This window comes from Nyctibius grandis, chromosome 31, assembly GCF_013368605.1.
Source record: "Nyctibius grandis isolate bNycGra1 chromosome 31, bNycGra1.pri, whole genome shotgun sequence".
Lineage (NCBI taxonomy): Eukaryota > Metazoa > Chordata > Aves > Nyctibiiformes > Nyctibiidae > Nyctibius > Nyctibius grandis.
The window spans coordinates 3,750,612-3,768,536 of NC_090688.1; the positions used below are offsets into that span (position 1 = coordinate 3,750,612).

Below are 17,925 nucleotides of genomic sequence, written 5' to 3' on the forward strand. Positions count from 1 at the left end.
TCCTCTGCTGCTGTGGAACTCTTTTCATGTCCTGGCAATCACAGTCCAGCCAGCAGTTTGTTTATCATATTCAGTATGAGTTTCCGGATCTCCAACAAAGTGGTATTTACTCCGAGGCAGGGAAGACTGCAGTAATCCAGTAAGTTCTCATTAGCCTAAAATGCAGAAGCTGGGGTCATGAGCTGCTTACTTGCTGATGAGCAAAGAATCTGCTCCATTTGAAGCTAGTGTGAACAAAGAATTGTAGGGTTGGGGGGTGGTGGTGAAGAGACAAACGGGCATCGATTATCTCCTGGGCTGCAGCTCCACTACAGTGCACCATAGGCACGAGGGATGCTCCCTTACATTCACCCCTGGTGACCCTATTTGCAGGGAGCACAGGAATTACTGCAAAAAAATGCTTTGACTCAGCCCTCCTGAGCTGGTGGTCAAAACAGTCAGGCAACACCCGTGTAACTGAAGAAAATGTGGTCAGAGCTCCCCAAGAAATACCAGAATCCAGGCAGGGCAATCTGTGCAGTGCAAACCTAGCTTAAAATTATCTTTGCCAATTGCTTTTTAGACCATTAAGAGAATTTTGCAGAGGACAAGTACTTACATTTCTGTGCTCCCTGCTTCCCACCTAGGCTCTCGAATCTAGCTGGTTTGTTTCACAATTGCTTTCGGTTTTTAGAAGAGGAAAAAAAAGGCCCTCCCTCAAAAAGCACTTTAGGACATGCGAATGTTAACAATTGGTTAATAAGAACTTCTGGCCTAAAAGATGAATAAATAGGTAACAAGTACTGCACAAGTTCAGACAGAACAAAACTAACTCTACATTGATACAAGTTACAAAGGGGAGAACATTATTAATTCTAGGTTAAAAAAAACCCAGACTGATAACCTGAATAAAAAGAGCCCTCAAGTTGTTCAGAATTCCAACCAATTCAGAGCACGTGATGTTGTCAGAAAATAAATGGAAAATACAAAATAAGTGGTGTCACATCTGTTTAGCTCCTGCTCCAGTGATTCTGCAGTTCTTTGTTGTTGTTTGTACAGTGTTCAATATGACAGCATCTAATGTCTGTGGCTATTTCAAGGTGGAGGAGCCTAAAACACTTCTGCAAAGAGCCAAAAGAGAACCACTTAGAAAGAATATTCAGGAAAATCAAGATGGAAAAGTTCAAAATAGTTTACAATGCTTTCCTGGAGAGGCTGAGCTGCTTTATCTAACACTTGTTCTACCATTGGTACAAAGAATTACACAAGTGTTCAATTTAAGGAAAAGAATGGCTGGAATGCTCAAATCAATGCCTATGATTCTTCTGAAACAATGAGTGCACATCCCCAAGCACTTTATTGTTTTGTACAAGCAGTTGGCCTTTAGCTCCAGGACTCCCACTGTGCCTTCGGCTTGTTGCACAGACAATGACTGCCACCTGCAGCTGCAAGGATGAACTGCTGCCCCAAAAGATTTAGAGCTTTTAACTGTGATCACAGCAAGCAGAACCTTTCTCTGCCATTCTTCAGGGAAGAGAACAGCATTCCACTTCATAGGGAAAATTTGTATTGCTGCCTGTTGTTTCAGTAACATTTGGGTGTATATATACACACACAATAGTATCTCAATGGCAGAAAGTCACTTGACTGAAGCAGATGGGTTTAATTTAACAGTATTTCTTAAAAAAACATTTTTTTTCAGACCAGCAATGAGGTCTATCATCAAGAAATCCTAGGAAAGACATTCTGACTTGTGTCAGTGCAGAGACAGAATTATCAAGACTCTATAAACTTGATTTTCATTTCATCCTTCCCCGCTCATATTTAAGAAGACCCCTCTTAACTTTCTGAGTCTCAGAATGACACACTTAAAATAAGCAGGTTAAAGGCATGAGGACACATATCCTAGCAACTATCCAAACCTAGGAAAAACAGTTCTTCGACCAGCAGTTTCATCATATAGGAGCCTTTCTACAGAGACCTCCATCCACCAAAAATAAAGACTATTAATTTGCAGCTAACCCATGACTTGACTGCTTAGTGAAGTTCCCCATCCAGCGGCCAGCTGCATAGGTGCAGCTCATGTTGCTGGCCCAGAGCACGATCCTGCTGTGTGCAGCACCCATCACTCATGGGCTGAATGGCAGCACACCCAGGTGAACTATCAGGTGCAGATCTCCTAACATGTCTGAGGAAGAAGAAACAACAGATGAAATATCTTCAAATAACACAATGCCCTTCCACTGGCTTATGGATAAGTTGCTGTGAAAAAAGTGACACTGATACTATATACAAAGAGGGTTTAATCGTTTGTTATATATTGACTTCTCATCCAGTGCACTGCACATCTTACTGATCCAGTTACTATAGCCTAATTTACTCCTTATTTTAATAAAGGGAGACAAGAATCTAGTTAGACCCGTAGCAATATCAAGAAAGCCTGAATAGCACTTAAGGAGTACAAGGAGAATGCGCCAAGTATTTTTTGATCAGGCCAAAAAGCTTTACAAATACAGCTTAAGCCAGAAACCCCTATGCAGGCAATACAAAGCAAAAATTTTGAAAAATCATCACAGAAAGAGGTCCCACAGGTGAAAAATACAGAACACAGCATGTTTTTCACACAGAAATGCATTCTGTATATAAAAATGGAAAGTATGTTGAAAAAACCTGCCACATCTAGCATGCATGTTCATAAGAGAGCACACACTTTCTCTGGTACTTACTCAGTAGTTGGGTCTGAGGTTTCTCTCCACATGCACACTCTTCTGGCTTCAGCACTTTGGGTGCCAGTAGGTCATGGCTTGCCATTGGGACTGGTTAGTGCCTGTAAGTCCATCACTGCATATATTGTGCAGTATTAGCCCTATGTAAGCCCGGATGGAAACAAAAGCTTCTGCAGCAGATGAGTGAAGTTATTCAAATATGAAGACTATTGATATAGCAGCGGAAAAGTGTCTTTATTATTCAAAGAATAAATAAAAGTCCTTAAAAAGAACATGTCAGGTTAGTACAAAAGCATTTAGGATTTTAATAATTTGTTTCCAAGACAATTAGGCAACAAGTTACCAAAACTTTTCACTTGTTACAAGTGACCAGGCTCCTTCCAATCATCAGCCTCATTACTTGCTACACCCATAGCTTCTCCTCTCAGCAAATCCAGAAATAAGGGACAATTAAGAGTTCCTCCAGCAGTCATTCACTGAGTGACCAATGATCATGCTGCACATTCCTGCAGGCCCTCCTGATGAGATCAGCAAATGCACAGTACCACATACACAATTCCACATCTCTATTCTGATCTATTGCCCTCTAAGGAACACTACTTTGGAACAAGATGCAAATTAGTGCACTTGAAGCCAGTTCCAAGAAAGTAAACAAAGAAGTTAAAGAATACATAGGTCATATTTGCCAAGAATAACATTTCTTATCATTTACCTTTCAGTATTGTCAAGGCAGAAAGTGATGAGAGAGGTGTCACAGAAAATCACGTTAAAAAAAGATGGCTCCTTATGGGTCAGCACGCAGAAGAAAACTCCATTTTTTATATTAGTAAGTACAAATGCTGCTGGTTTCATAGAACTGAAAATTTGGACAAGATAACACGTCTGCTGGCTTTGATTTAGTACCCACCCCTTAAGTATAACAATACACAAACTTAGTTGAAGTACCAGTGTTTCACAACATCTAGTCCATAATTCTCTTCACATATTCTTTGGTTATGCAGAGAAACTTCTTTACTAACTTCAAACGACAGGTTCTCCACTTGTACGAAGCTCCTGGAAATAAATGAAGCAAGCTAGATCAGTTACTCTGGAGGATAACAACTTCTGCTTAACCCCAAAGGCTATGTGCCTGGACATTCGCATCCTTCTCCTACCATGCAGCCACCAGAAGAAAAAAAATGTAAAATGTGAATTTTCTTCCCAATGGCTAGAATTTGGGGGAGAGGAGGGGCAGTCTGCAGGAAGGGGAGATGCGTGGCTTTATGGTTTTATCAATCTGCAAAGATTTTAGCTGTAATCTCTTCCGGGCAAATGAAGGAAGGAAAGGAAATGTATCATGTTTTATCTCTTCCCCATGCTCTTAGTGATACTTTGTATTTGTTGACACAATACTCGAGGAAAAACCTTTTCTGTGCTCCTTGTACCTCCTGAAGGATAATGCATTTTTATGGTTATTATTTAAGACATAGTGCTTCCAGTTCACTTTTCTGTCTCCTGGAGCTCTCTACTCTCGTACATATTTTCACTTTACCAGGGCTACTCTTGCTCACTGAAATTCCCAACTAAAGTGTCAGCGAATGGCACACTAAAGTAGTTCACTTAGAATACACAAAAAACCCCAAGCATCTTTACTTTGATTGCAGGTAGGGCAGGCTACAAACAGAATTAAACTTAGGGCTACTATCCCCTCACTTAATCCTCCTCCAATATACATTCTGGATATACTCTGGCAAGATCTATAGAAGTTCCTCTGAATATTTAGCCAACGAGTCCTTTCACCTGATTGTTGTGAATACCTTTGAAGCTCTCCATCCAGTTTCTGAGACACTTCTTTAAGCTCTTTCAGTACACCAAATGCTTTTGCACTTTCTTCTGAGTAGCCTGGCATAACTTCTGTCAGAAGTTCCTGTGTGACAGTTAGCTCCTTTCGCAGTTCATCTACAATATGAGATGTTAAAGATTTTATTAAAAAATGCATGCAGTGGCAGCAGTTAATACAAGATTAATTAATAGTTGGAGTAACCACAGAGACAGGTGAACTAGATGATGAAAAACTATGTTTGTTCAGCTTTCACAAACACACCATGAGAAAATTGGGAAAGCCAAAGAATTTTTAGGTATGAAGACTAACACCAGCAACAGGTTATTAGAATTGCTAATCAAGCTCTCATTTAGAGTACATCAAAGATTTTTATAAGACAAAAATGCAAGAGAAAAAACAAGTTTTAAACATCCAAAATTCCCTGGCCAGTTACATACATTGCTACTGGCATGTACCCCCAACATGAAATTTATGCAGTCCTTTCCTTTAACATCCACAAAACAAAAATAAGTATCTATTCCTTTCACGACTTCTTACAAGAGTTTTAAGTTCTTCAATAAACCTTTTCCATTTGTTTTAAGGTGTAAGCAAATTATTATAAATGGTTTAAGAATCTCCTTTCTTGAAGACTAGCAGTTTAAAAATGTAACTTTTTGTCCAGACTTCAATACAAAACACAAGTACTAATTTATTAAACAAACATTCTCTGATTCAAGTCACCACACAATACATTTAAGCTCTAGTTCTACAGGAAATGTGAACAAGACTACTCACATGACTTTATCCCTCAAACAAAGAAACAAGAAGAGATCACAGTATTTCTACAACTCTATAACTTGCTTACCCATTAGGAACAAGAAAGGAGGAGGAATGCCATGAATACAGTTAAAAATATAGAAACTTGCTATGAAAGTTTCTGCCCTAGCTTAGAAAGTTAATCTTTTTTCCTGCTGCAAGATAAAAAACGTGTTGAAGTGCAGTTTAGTGGTTAAAAAGAGACAAGAATTATTCATAGGAAAACATGTGACTAATGCTGCAGCCCAGTGTCTGTACAAGCTCTAAGAGCACACAAAATTCCTCCAGTGGCTACAGAGAGATCTAGCAATAACAACGTAAGAATTTTAGCATACCAAAAAAAACACTTTCTGAAAGCAAATTTGATGGATCAAATTTTCATACCAAGGTATGTTAGCATATCTCCTTCTATGTGAATATTCTTTATGGGTAATTCATGTCTAGTGGCATCCAGGGAAACTGCAAAGCTTTTATATTGCTCTTTAAACTGTTCACAAACAGGAACAAGGAGAGAAAGTACTTCCATCTGAAAAAGACACATGATGAACCAACACTTCTTCAAAAGCAGCCATTTTGTTAGTACAGGCCTGGCTCGGGACAGAAAAATAATTTATAAAAACCCCAAATACCACTCTGAAATGCTCGTTGACAGAAGAATTCAATAAGTTTGTGGTATGGTTCTCCTCTCACACTGTTTAATAGGTTTTCCTCCACCACCTCAAAATGCCTAGGTCAACACCAGTTTCCTTGTTACTGTAGCCCAGAGGTATTAGCAACATAGCAGGCAAAGTGTTTTATATTTGATACTTTGTAGTTAACAGTGTATTCTCCAAAAGACAAAAAGTCTTGTTTAATTTTTACAATGCATATTTATTAAAAGCAAACATAGGTTCAATTTTGAAAATTAATTATTCAAAAATTAATTATTCATTAGAAACTTGCCTTCTTACAACCAGGCCAGAACTAGTGCTGTCTCACATATAAAAATAAGACAAATAAAGAACAGAAGATGTTCACTTCTCATCTAAGGGTTAGCATCTCAGCTCTAGCCATAACTGTAATGGCGTAACTGCAGGATGTTCACGTGGTTTAAGACACTTGCATCTCCTGTGCCTCAACTGGAAACTGCTCTGGCAACCGGTGTGCTATTGCTGCCCCTTGCCTAACAGCTCTAACTTCTCCTTCCTGCCTGTCCACAAGGGACAACAAAAAAGTGCCAAAGGCATTGCCTTAGGTTACTAGAGAGCATTACATGCCACAAGAGGAAGAAGATATTTATTTTGTTTAAGATGCATAAAATTGTACCCCAGCAGGCCACAGAAGCAGAGAAATGTTCTCTGGATAAAGGACTACTTCATAAGTGAGCTCGTTTAAATACAGGAGATGCATAAATTGTAATAAAGCCTACCTGTTTGTCCAAGGCTTCATCAAGTTTCTGCTCTCTTTCTCTGAGCAGAATTTCACGCTTCAACTTGCAGAGCTTCTCCTGTTGTCTCTCCTTCTCTTCACACAACGTTAGCAAGTTTTTTTCTGCTTTCTCCTCCAGCTCAGCAAGATTCTTTCCTGCCTATTACATCAAAAAAATATTCACAGCTAAAGTAATGCTACATCTAAGTAATTAACATATTCTGAAGAAACAAATGTAAGCCTCAGACCAGGTCAGAGAGCTTCAATTAATGAATCAGAGACCTCACGCAATAAGCACAGTACATTACAGTTAAAGCCCCCCTCCACCTTCTTCCCCTACCCTTGCTAATATTTTTTTCAGAGGAAAAATATACATATACAGCACTGAGTGAATAAATAACAAAGTCACTGCTACAACCTTGAACTCCAAACACTCTCACTCATGGTTTTCCCAAAACTTCTACAAACCCCTACTTCATGAGGAAGCACCAGCTTAATAAACTGGCACTGAATTCACTCTAAGAGAGTTTTCAAAGCAAGTCATACAGTTTTACAACCCTAAACATACAGTCACAAGAATCTAACTTCTACACATCAGAAAGCATAGACAAGAAATTAAACAATCCCCCAATATCAAGTTCTTCTATCTGAAACACCAGTCAAATACTTGACTGACTCTCACCTTTATTCTTAGGTAAGTTAAAAGCAGTGTCTGAGATTCCATCTCTTTCATCAGAGTATCAGAATCATCTTCCTTCAGAAAAGAAAAAAAATAAACTAGATCAATTTTGGTATTTAAACAATTATTTTTTCAATGTTCACATAAATTACCCAAAGTCCAATTTGTGCCCAGAATCACCATCATCACTAACAACAGTCAGCTCAATGGAAACAGTCTGGGTTTTCAAACAACGCATGTTAATTAAATATACCTCTTTGGTCCACCACTTTTTATAAGATTTTCATAATACTGGTAGAGAACTTGAAGTTTCAGTGCTATGTTGAATGAGATTCCTAAATAAGGCACTTCAAATTAGGTTGAATCAATGTTAGTTTTCAGAGAAAAAAATGACAGAAAATATTTAAAGATAACGTGAGACAATTAAAAAGTATGGACAGGAATACAAAAAGAATCGACTTGAGGAGATGTTACAATTGGAGCAGATTCTTTACCACAAGAAACGGAAGCAAAGCTTCAGTCAGTGTTGAGACATCTGATAAACCAAACACCGCTAGCAGTAGAACAGACACATCCTCTGACTTCTGCCAGAAGGCTTTAGATCATCCCAGGACCTCAAAGTTGTTATAAAGATTAAAGATAAACAGAAAATCTTCATTTCACATGTTTCAAAATGAATATGCCTAACAAATGAAAGCAGTGAGACTCACCACATCTTTGGTTTTTTGACGTGTCCCTGTACCTCCTTTGCGAGCAGAGTTTGCACCAGGGGTCTTTTTGCGGACAGTTTTATCTGTATCACAACAGAAAAGTTATTGCTTTCTTCTACCAAAGTATATAGTGTGGGTCAACATACCATCAGGTTCTTCAAAGGCAAAGATAATTTCAAAATTATTGTGTGTACCAGGAAAGAAGACTTGTGCTCTATTTCTGGCTCTGATGATACTCATCAGATGATGTGGATCACGTGAGCTTTAAGTGACAGTTACAGATAGACGTGATGCTATTTTCAGAAGGGCTGACAATCTAACATCCATCTATTTTATGAACAAAGACTTGAGAGCACTTTGTTCTTTAATATTTGATCTTAAACAAAAAAAACAGAGCACCCCAAAAGATACTAAACATCGAGAGGTTAATTTAAACCCCGAAGGTCTTAGTACCTCTGCTTAAAGACTCTTGAAATAACATTCACCTTATTTAACAAAACCCTTTTGTGAATATAGAAGAATAAAAGGGTTACTTACAATCAAGTTACAGCATATACATTAAAAATAATAAAACAAGAAATTGAGTACGAGAGGAAGTAACTTACCATTAATAGCTGAAAGATCAAGGTCCGGTCTACTAATTTTACCTTCATCTAACAAAGTGGACTGCAAGTCACCTTTCTCAAAACTACTCTGATTTAATGAGCTAGTGACAACACCTGTAGAAAGAAGCTGTTATCAAACTAAAAGAATTAGAACAGATTCTGCACAAGTTCACAATTATATATGCTTTTACTAATATGGGGCAACCTTACACAAACTTTCACACATTTAACTTTATATACTTAATTTGTATATGCCCTAACTTGCCTAGAGATAAGGTAGTTCAGAATATTACCCTCTTAAAGATTTCACAGTTCAACACCACCACTCTCATGCAAAAAGGGGATAATGTGATTTCCTCAGGATTGTCAAGTCAAGTTAAGGTCTTGCCAGAAAATTATTTCGCAATTCTTGCAAAAGAAATAAAAATGGATTGTTTTGCAGACAGGGATTTTCAGTCATTTACACTGAGTTTATTAAAAAGATTAAATTAAAAAAGCAGGACAATGGTGAGGGCATAATAAAAGAGTAGTTCAAAGCCTTGTGCAGGAGGAAAAGATATGCTTATTTAGACAAGCCAATTACTGAATTCCAGATTAGTCTATAAGAATGTCCAGACAGGAGTTTCACGCACTTCAGTTTACACCTCTTAATCCCACATTAAGTTTCTTAATTCCCTTTGTACACAGATAACTGGCAGTGATACAAGTAACGCAAAATACCATCTCTTAACACCATTTCAGAGTTGTTAAGAGTTGCACAGGTTAGAAATACAATTTCACAAAAGAATAGCTTTTAAATTCTTCTGACAAAACCTACCAGAAGTTTTACATTTCTGAGGAAGAACTGATTTTGGTTTAGTTGCAGAAGACGGTTTAGCAGTAGATGTTGACAAGGAATTTGCTGGAGTACCCTGACAATCAAGAAACAGAAAAGACTGAACATAAGCAGTAACTGTGATCGGCAATATATCATACCTTCAACTTGAGTGCGGACAATAAACAACTACAACCCCAGTGCGTCTTGGTGCTTTGCAAGTCACCTGAGCACAGTTCCAAATTCCCATCCCAGTCTGCATCTAGTAACACACCACGACGCCCTCATAAGCCCAGCAGAATCATTTTTTGCTTAGGTCTCGCTGCCACACGCCCAAACCGCCCCTCACACCATTTCTATCCTTTGCTGAGCAACACCTGAGCAGCGAGGCGTCCAAGTACCTTCTTGGTGTCCTTCTTATCATACTGCAGGTAGCGAGACTTCACGATTCTTCCTCCTGAAGGAGCAAAGAGCGCTCAGCCGGGCCCGCCGCCGCGCTTCCCGCCTCAGCGCCCCGCCGCGCCTCAGCGCGCTCCCCCACCTTTCTGCTTATTCTTAGGTACTTCTCCACCCGCCACCGTAGTACTGGAGTCTCTCGACAGCTCGGACATCCTGCAAAGACACAGCGGGAGATGACAACGGCAGCGGGCGACGTGTGAGGAGACGGGCGGCGGGACACCCCCCGGCTCTTACCCACCCGCCGCCTCCGCCGCCATCCCGTTCGAACCGCCGCGCAGGCGCAGCACCGCCCCGGGAGGAGACGAGGCCGCGCGCCCCCTGGCGGCGCGGAGGGATGAAACAAGCCGTCACCGCCCGCCCACGCGGGGCGCGAGGGGATGCCTCGACCCGGGCTGCGCCTGCGGGGGCGGCTACGCTCCCCTCAGCACCGGGGTAAGGCAAGAAATGGGGGCCTGACAACGGCTACAGCACGACTGACCCCAAACGTTGTTCTTTCCCCAGGCCTTTGGTGGGAGGTGGCCGCTCTCTTTGGCTTCAGCTGGTGAACCCCAAGAACGCTACGCTAGGGTTCTTCTGCCCCAGTGCTCTAACAAATCACTGGGGAAGGCGGCGGGCACCAGCAACGCCACCGCCTCCGCAGCAGGAGCCCTCAGAGCGCCGGGAGGCGAGGCTGCCAGCCGAGGACGGCACTGAGGTTCTTTGGTTTTGACAGGAATCCACCCACTCCTGCTTCCCGCCGCAGGGCCCTGCCTCAGAAAGCACCTGGTTCCCGACGAGCGCCCGTTCCCGAGCTGTGTTGGGAGCCGCAGGCGGGGGCGAGGCGGCCGGGCCACGCCGAGCGCCGCCCGCCACAACCCCGGGAGACGCTTCGCGCCTCCCGCCCCGGCGCGTCTCACGGCCCCGCCGCGGGGTGGAGGGGGGCGGCGCATGCGCAGTGCGCGCGCGCCGCTGAATGGGCGCCGCCCTGCCTCCCCCTACCCGGAAGTGGCGAGCGACGCCTCGGCGGGGCCTGTGGCGGGCGGCGGTGCTGGTCGCCAGCGCTTCACCCACCGGCTGAGGTAAACGGCGGCGAAGCGCGGCCCGGCGCCCCCGATGGGCGCTCGCTCTCCTTCCTTCTTCATTCCCTTCCCTTCATCCTCTATGGGCGACTGAGTTCTGTGGTGGTGGCGCCTCAGAGTGACCGGTTACACCGACCCCGGACGGAGCTGCCCACCGAGCCCCGGGGCCGGTGTGGCGGGGCGGGCGGGGGAGCTCTGTGTGTGTGTGTGGGGGGGGAGCAGAGGGGTCTGGCGGGCGGGAGCCGCGGGGCTCTGCCGTTTCCCTCAGGAGCCCGGGGGCTGGGAGCCGTTCCCCGGGGCGCCCCTCGGGCCGGTTGGGGCGGGTGCGCGGCTCGGGGCCGGGGTGAGGAGCGGGCTGAAGCCGTGGGGTGCCTGGCTTCTGGGCGGGATGGCAGATGTGTTGCTGCTGGCTCGTTTTGCATCTGATGTGCCCAAGAGCTGGACGTGCCCTAAGGGAAGGAACATGCCTCACCGCCCGTCTCTCAGGGGATGTGCAGGGCGAAGATCTTGCCGTTGATCAGGGCACGATGGTAACTTCCATCTCCTGCTTGCTGCTCTTCCAGCCACGCCGCGTTCTGCTTTTTCACATGATATCTCGTAACTCTCGGTATGAACAGCCTGTAAACTTTCGTACAAATATCTCAGCATCTTTCAAAAAATTCGTTGAAACTCTCTGGGTTCTTTTGTTTCTTTAGTTTGTTTTTGGGCCACTCGTGACAGTATCAGTGCTGCTGCTGTGTTGAAGCCGTGCTTTATCATGGGGACCATCATTACCTAAGTGATAGATGCCTCTAGCTGTTTGTATCTTGGTAGTGCTGTGCCTTTTTGGTAAGTTTGGTTTTGCAATCTCTGGAAAGTAACACTTTTGCAAGCTGGGAACATCTTTTGTTATATGTTTGTAGACTAAAAGTAGCAGAGTACTATCCTGATTCGTGACTGTTGTGTGTACATACAGTTGATGTAGGTATGTGTGATCCTAATGTAAGGTGACTTCCCAGTATAATTTTTAGCCTTGTTCTCTATTATTCCATAAATATTTTGACAAAATTCTTACCCAGCTTTGTTTGCAAGTCCTGCTTGTGAAAAGTGAGAAGTACTTTGGACGCAAATGAGTTCAGTATTCTTTGATTGCACCCTCTGGAAATGGGTGGCAGTGTAGCAAAGGGCTGGGGATGATCTCAGGCTTCTGGCAAATGCAATTAGCCTTTCAAAGATGTCATCAGCATCCTCCCACGTTGCTCCTAGAGGTGGATTGGTATCGGTTTGTCTCCCTAGGTGTTTGCAAATAAGAGTTTGTCATGGGTAATTAGAAGCTCTCTGATTTCAGGGCTGTTAGCTGGAATACATAACTGAAGTACTTGCCCTAAAGTAACAGTGTGAGGTAACCCTGCATTCTGGTTTAGTATATTAGTGTCACACCCATCAAGTTTTAGTAAGCCTTTGGTGTCTTTAACTCAGAGTCTTGTGAAGAATAAATCCATTTAATGTAGGGGAAGCAATATGAGGAACTTCTAAAGCGTATGTGTATTCATATGAGCTTCAAGATTCATTGGGGCTCTTTTTAGAAAAGAGTTAATCTTGATTATTTTTGTCTTTGAACTAATAATGAGTCTACATTGCAAGTCCAGTAATACCATCTCTGCTTTTCAGCATGATGCATCTAAGACCATTTTCTTAATCATTAATGTGTACTTATTAGCATAAAACTCAGGAGTTACTGCAGTAATGTGATGGAACTGTTTTTGTAGGACTGTTTGGGGTTTGGCTTGGTTTTTTTTTTGTTGCCATGCTTGAATGTTTGTCTTGACAAAAAGCTTTTTCAGTAGTTGAGTGTTGTAGTTTGTGCGGTGACAGAGCAGCTGTCTGTCAGAGGGATAGTCTAATCAGAGTGGGAAGGCTCACGGGTTTCTGTGGAACCTAAAACATTTATAGAACTAAATAATTTAGGAAGAGTAAATGCAGCTGATGAAAAATTTAAATGAGGTTCACTTAGAAAGTAATGCTTTGTACAGACTGAGTTTTCTGACAAATAATGATTCAAACATTAGACCTCATAAATAATCCTCTGTGTGAATAACTGTTTGACTCAGATGCATGTAGTTCAGTATTGCTTAGGCTAAATATGGGCCTTCCTTAGCTCAAATACCATGATTCCGTATCTTAGGCATTTAAAAAGGAAAAATTCCTAAAAGATGCAACAGTATTAGCTATCTCAACAGTCAAGGAAAACAGTGAAAAATTACGATTCAACAAAAAGTCTGTGGTTCAGTGCTTTTTTGTTAATTTGAAGGCTGAAGGTGTTTATTAATCACATTTCTAAGAAACAAGACCTGCTTGTTCTAATATCAAGGAGAAGTAAAGCCTGAGATGCTGATAAGGATTTATTTTTTCAATAGATAGCTATTTTAATAGATGATTCTGCCTTCTGAAAGGACTAGGAGTGTCTTTATTTCAGAAAATGAAAATTGAGAGGTTTTCTCTCTAGTATATCATGTTTTCTTGATGTATCAAGTGACTTAAGCGTGGCTTGTAGAGTTGCTTTTATTTAGGCTTTATTGTGGTGTTTGTATCTGATTACTAAAAGAAACTCAATGCAAAGCCTAGAAAAATATGCTTTTCCTTTAAAGACCAACAATGGTTAACAATAAAAGTATTTTTAAAGGTATTTTTGATATGTGTACGTTCTGCTGATGAACCTTTTTTTTTTCCTTCTAATTAACACAAAAGTTCAACCTAAAGCTTCTTAAGACAATTTTTTATCAGTGTAAATGCAGCATTAGACCAGTGAAATTTTTACTTCTTTTGTTGACAACTGTAATGCTATTAAGGATAAAATGAAGACAACTACAAAAAGTGGTAGAATAGTCTCCAAGGTTCTTCTGGCTTACATTCTTTGCCTCTAACATTCTTGGTTGTTTTGCCTTCAGTCCTTGTTTTCTCAACAGGGCCACATTTTCATTTCCTCTGAATCATACCCAAGCGTACATCTGTAACTCTGACATCACACGTTTTGTAAGGTAATAACATGTTGTAGACCTTTAATGTCACTAAGCCTGATAAGGTATCCTTGTCTGGAGGTTAAATTGTGCATCTGAGTCACGAAGAGGAAGCAGAGGTCTGCATCTTTGGTGGTTTGAGGGTGTAGATTGGGATCAGCATCTCAAGGGCCATAGGGAGTAGGGAGAAGGTAACTGAGAAGGAACTGCCTGTAATGAAGGTAATTTCTTTGCCTTTTTCCTGTATTACATTGCATTACTTGTATTGCAGTCCAGCTTCTCCTTTGTTTGGCAGTAACTTCTCTGGCAGGGTTGATTACAAAGAGTAGTAACAAACGTGTTGTAAATTTGTGTGCTCCATTCAGAACTACTCCTTTTGGAGTAGAAAAGGCCAAGGGCTTTAGTTAAAGAAAACCAAGGATCTAAAGTTATTTAGTCCAGCAGAATTTTTGATGACCAAGAAAAATATTGAAGTTTTACTGGAATGATAAGCAGTTTTCAGGGGTTCCACAAATGACTGGAATACTGGAAAAAATTAAAATTAATTATGCTTAACTAACAGCAACTGTATGTCCTTATGACATGAGGTAAAGCAAGGGTTGAGGCCTTTGCCTTACCTGTAATGCACAGTTAATTGTGGAAATTCTAGGGTGTCTCTATAGTGTATTACCTTGCTGGAAATTTCTTGCTTTGGAAATCAAGGATAAGTAATAGCTGAATATTTTTGAAATTGCTAAATGTTTTCAGTTTGATCAGACGGAGAGGTCTCGTTTGGGCATGGTCATTGGCGATTCTGATATTCAAGAATATTAGAGCTCAAGTGATATGTTTCTACTTTTGTGTTGAAAATTACTTGATGAACAATGGGAAAAGCTTGAATCTGTCAGTTTGAGGAATGCAGCACTGGAGAGATGTACATGAACATGTGAAGAACTGGAATATTATAAAGTTCATCCTCAACAATTTTGCTGTAATGGTAGCTTTCCCTTTTTAGCTTTGCTATGATTCATTGACTAAATATGTGGCTTCAAATTATGGCCTTATTTAAACTAAACAGATACCCTGCGCTGATTGGGGCGAAGTTCTCTTCTAGAATTTTACTACATTATGAAGTGGACAATGTTGGCTTTAATGCATATTAAAAAATAAATTGGCTTAGTGGAGACTTAAAAACACTTAGAGAATACCATCAAAATTACCATGTAGAATTGGAATTTTTCGTTTTCTATTTATATTAACACTGAGCAAAAAGTAAAATTACAGATTTAGCCTACTACACTTCTACAAAATATTGAAGCAGTTACCTGAAATGTTGCCCTACTTGGTGATTTAAGTGGCAAATGTAATCAATCCTCCAGTGATGGACTAAACAGTACAGTCCCACGTTCACTTAGATTACTGTTTGGTAAGCCCAGTGAGTTTTTATTCTTTTCTAAGCAAATGAAATTACTAATTGATAGGTAATATAAAAATGAATATGGCAATAGACTGTTGCCTTATAAGCTTGTTATTTAGTGCTATTAACAAATACACTGTTTGTAGAACTTGCAGAGGAGGAAAGAAACAAAATCCTGAAGAGAGATTTTAGATTGGTTAGACTTGCTTCCATTTTTCTAGACCTGTTGGAATTATCCTTCTAGGATAGTTACCTTATATTTAAATTTGTCTAGCACTATTTCAGATGTACTTCTGTTCAATCTCACCTGAAATAAGTACCATTAAATTGTGTGTGTTATACTGGCACAATGAAACCAGTGTCACAAGGGTGCAAATCATATGTCACTATATCCTTTAACACACCAATCCCAGGCAGCTGTTGCCCCACTCATGTCCACAGAATTAATAAAGTCTAATGTTTTGAATAAAAGGTTAGAATCAAAAGCTTTGCATGTCTGACTTTTTTGTCTTGCCCAGCTTGCCTAGCTCTGTGTTTGCATCTGTAAAACAGGGCTATGGTAAAAAATAATGCTTTGCTGTTTTGTAGGTACTAATGACTGTACTTAGTAAGTTTTAAGTGCTGTGAAGATGATACTTGTGCTAAGGCTTGTGAAAAGTAAAACATTTTAAGGAAAACAGGAAGGAGTCTGAATGTGAAGTCTAAAATTAGTTGATGTGCACCTAGTGCCAGCTTCTGCCTCCCGGTTACTAAATTCTCTAACACACAGCTTTGTTTTTTTCCCATGCATTGGAAAGGAGCTTCTTATAAGAAAGGATATTGAAAGAAATTGGGGTAACTTTGCAGAATTTCCATCCACAGAAAGAACTCAACAGTGGTGGTTAGGCTGCTGTTTTCCCCGAGTTTGCTGTTTTGCATGCTGACCGATACGGTTTCATTATTACCTTCTACTCTTCTATTTCTCCTTTTTCTTCTAGTATTCTCTGCACCTGAATTCAGGTTTGTGCTTCCTTGATGAGCCAAATTACATTGAATAAATATTTCAATTGCTTAAAATTTTTCTAAATAATGAGAGATCATAAGATTAGAAGGAATCATTCTAATCATCTCTTCAGACCACTCTTGGCATAAATGAGAGGGTGGTACCTAATTAACTTTTCTAATTAAGAGGCACATCTCTAACTGGGGACTGGCTGATTTGATGATGAGATGAGGTTAGGAAATGTATATTATTAAAGTCAGAGGTCAGCACCTAGGTTCAGCTTTTCTGTGTGGCCAAAAAGTTGGTGCCACGTTTCTTAGGGTGCTGCTTTGGCGAAAATGCTTACTGAGGGGACTTCCTCTATCATACCAGACTGTGTGTCTGAAACTAATTGCTGGGGGTAAAAAAAAAAAGGAAGTCTGCACAAGACTGTCTCCCTTGAACTGGCTGGCTAACTTGAGAGGAAAATGGTCACTTGTTCTTTATTTCTTGTCTGTGCTCCAGATTCGTCTTCCCCATGAGCAGCAGTCTACTGTAGATTCTGCTGTATGTTAAGGTGTTTGAGCTTCTATAGGTTAAGAATACTTTACACTTGCATAATTACTTCAAAGGTACTTCAGGCTTATTAGCCACTGGTTAGTGATAATTACAGGAAACAGAGAGGAGCCTTTGAGGTCACTGGTCCATCCTTCTGTATGACCAAGTTCTTGCCATAAGCGCTCCTTAATGAATGAAGAATGAAATTTAATATGGAAAAAAAAACATGCTCGGAGGGATCACAGAGCTTGACCAGAGATGTGCTGTGGTTTGTCTTGCTGTCTGTGGCTTGCTCAGCCTTCCTTTTGATGAGTAGCCACTAAAAATGATCCAGCTTGCATAACAATTTCTTCTGCAAGCTTACTATTCAGAGTTCCCTTAAAGCACAGCTCTCTACTCGGAGGCTGTTCATGAGGCAGAACTATGTCATATGTTTCTGTGAAGTGATTCATTACTTGCAGTGGAAGTGGCAGCTAAATGCTTCCAACTCTACTGATTTTAATTTGAAATGATTGCTCTCTGTGGCATTATGCAAGTTCCTGTGCAGTTGTTTAGTGGCAAAATCAACTTCATTGGCATTTCTCTGTCTTCTTTTTTTAATATTTTCAGCATGTAAGTGTATAATTAGAACACTTTGTTCTTGAAACAAAAACTGAACTGATATTCTGGGTATGAAGTTTTACAGATTGTTAAAACAAAGGGGGTACTTCATTATCCTTCTCATTTTACTAGCAAGTGATAAGCTAATAAACTGTTGAACTAAAGCAAGGTAAGCAAACCTAGTCCTGGTGATCTGGGTGCACTGAGTTGCAGTTGAGAGAAAAATCACTGGCACAGGCACAGCATGTTACTAAGTCTAGAGGCTTTTAACTTGGCAGTAAGGAGGAGATTGACTTCTGGGAGGTTGATGTTAGGTTGAAGTTAGATTGCTGGCTTGCTTCAGGGATGAAAGGAGGAAAA

General features: G+C 40.9%; 2 protein-coding genes across 12 annotated transcripts in view; one reads left to right on the forward strand and one right to left on the reverse strand.

Annotated features, from left to right (window-relative positions):
* Window positions 1-2,920: 2,920 nt before the first annotated feature.
* HAUS8 (HAUS augmin like complex subunit 8) lies at window positions 2,921-10,841 on the reverse strand. Of its 3 annotated transcripts, none has more exons than XM_068420724.1 (11): window positions 10,759-10,841; window positions 10,079-10,149; window positions 9,939-9,994; window positions 9,541-9,634; window positions 8,724-8,837; window positions 8,119-8,201; window positions 7,412-7,483; window positions 6,731-6,889; window positions 5,707-5,848; window positions 4,502-4,643; window positions 2,921-3,758 (listed from the first exon to the last, which is right to left on the reverse strand). In XM_068420724.1, the coding sequence occupies exons 2-11, from the start codon at window positions 10,146-10,148 to the stop codon at window positions 3,638-3,640; spliced, it is 1,053 nt and encodes a 350-aa protein (XP_068276825.1). In that variant the 5' UTR covers window position 10,149; window positions 10,759-10,841; the 3' UTR covers window positions 2,921-3,637. The 3 variants fall into 3 exon arrangements, with proteins under 3 accessions (XP_068276825.1, XP_068276826.1, XP_068276824.1); XM_068420725.1 differs by lacking the exon at window positions 10,759-10,841 and adding an exon at window positions 10,235-10,262; XM_068420723.1 differs by lacking the exon at window positions 10,759-10,841 and adding an exon at window positions 10,231-10,259.
* Window positions 10,842-10,997: 156 nt separating this feature from the next.
* Window positions 10,998-17,925, forward strand: part of MYO9B (myosin IXB) — a 42,953-nt gene continuing 36,025 nt past the window's right edge. For 8 of the 9 annotated variants that reach the window (XM_068420712.1, XM_068420714.1, XM_068420716.1 and 5 more), the window contains exon 1: window positions 10,998-11,054. The gene's annotated coding sequence lies outside the window, so the exon portion shown is untranslated. Of the gene's footprint in view, window positions 11,055-11,825; window positions 11,883-17,925 lie in introns of those variants that run through there. The other variant, XM_068420713.1, reaches the window with a different exon arrangement.

Coding starts and splice junctions, on each gene's coding strand:
- HAUS8 (XM_068420723.1), bottom strand. CDS start 10,253: ATGGCGGCGGAGGCGGCGGGTGG. Junction 5,849..6,730: donor ATGAAGCCTTGGACAAACAG/GTAGGCTTTATT, acceptor TGTCTTTTTCAG/ATGGAAGTACTTTCTCTCCT. Junction 3,759..4,501: donor CTGGATGGAGAGCTTCAAAG/GTATTCACAACA, acceptor ATTTATTTCCAG/GAGCTTCGTACAAGTGGAGA.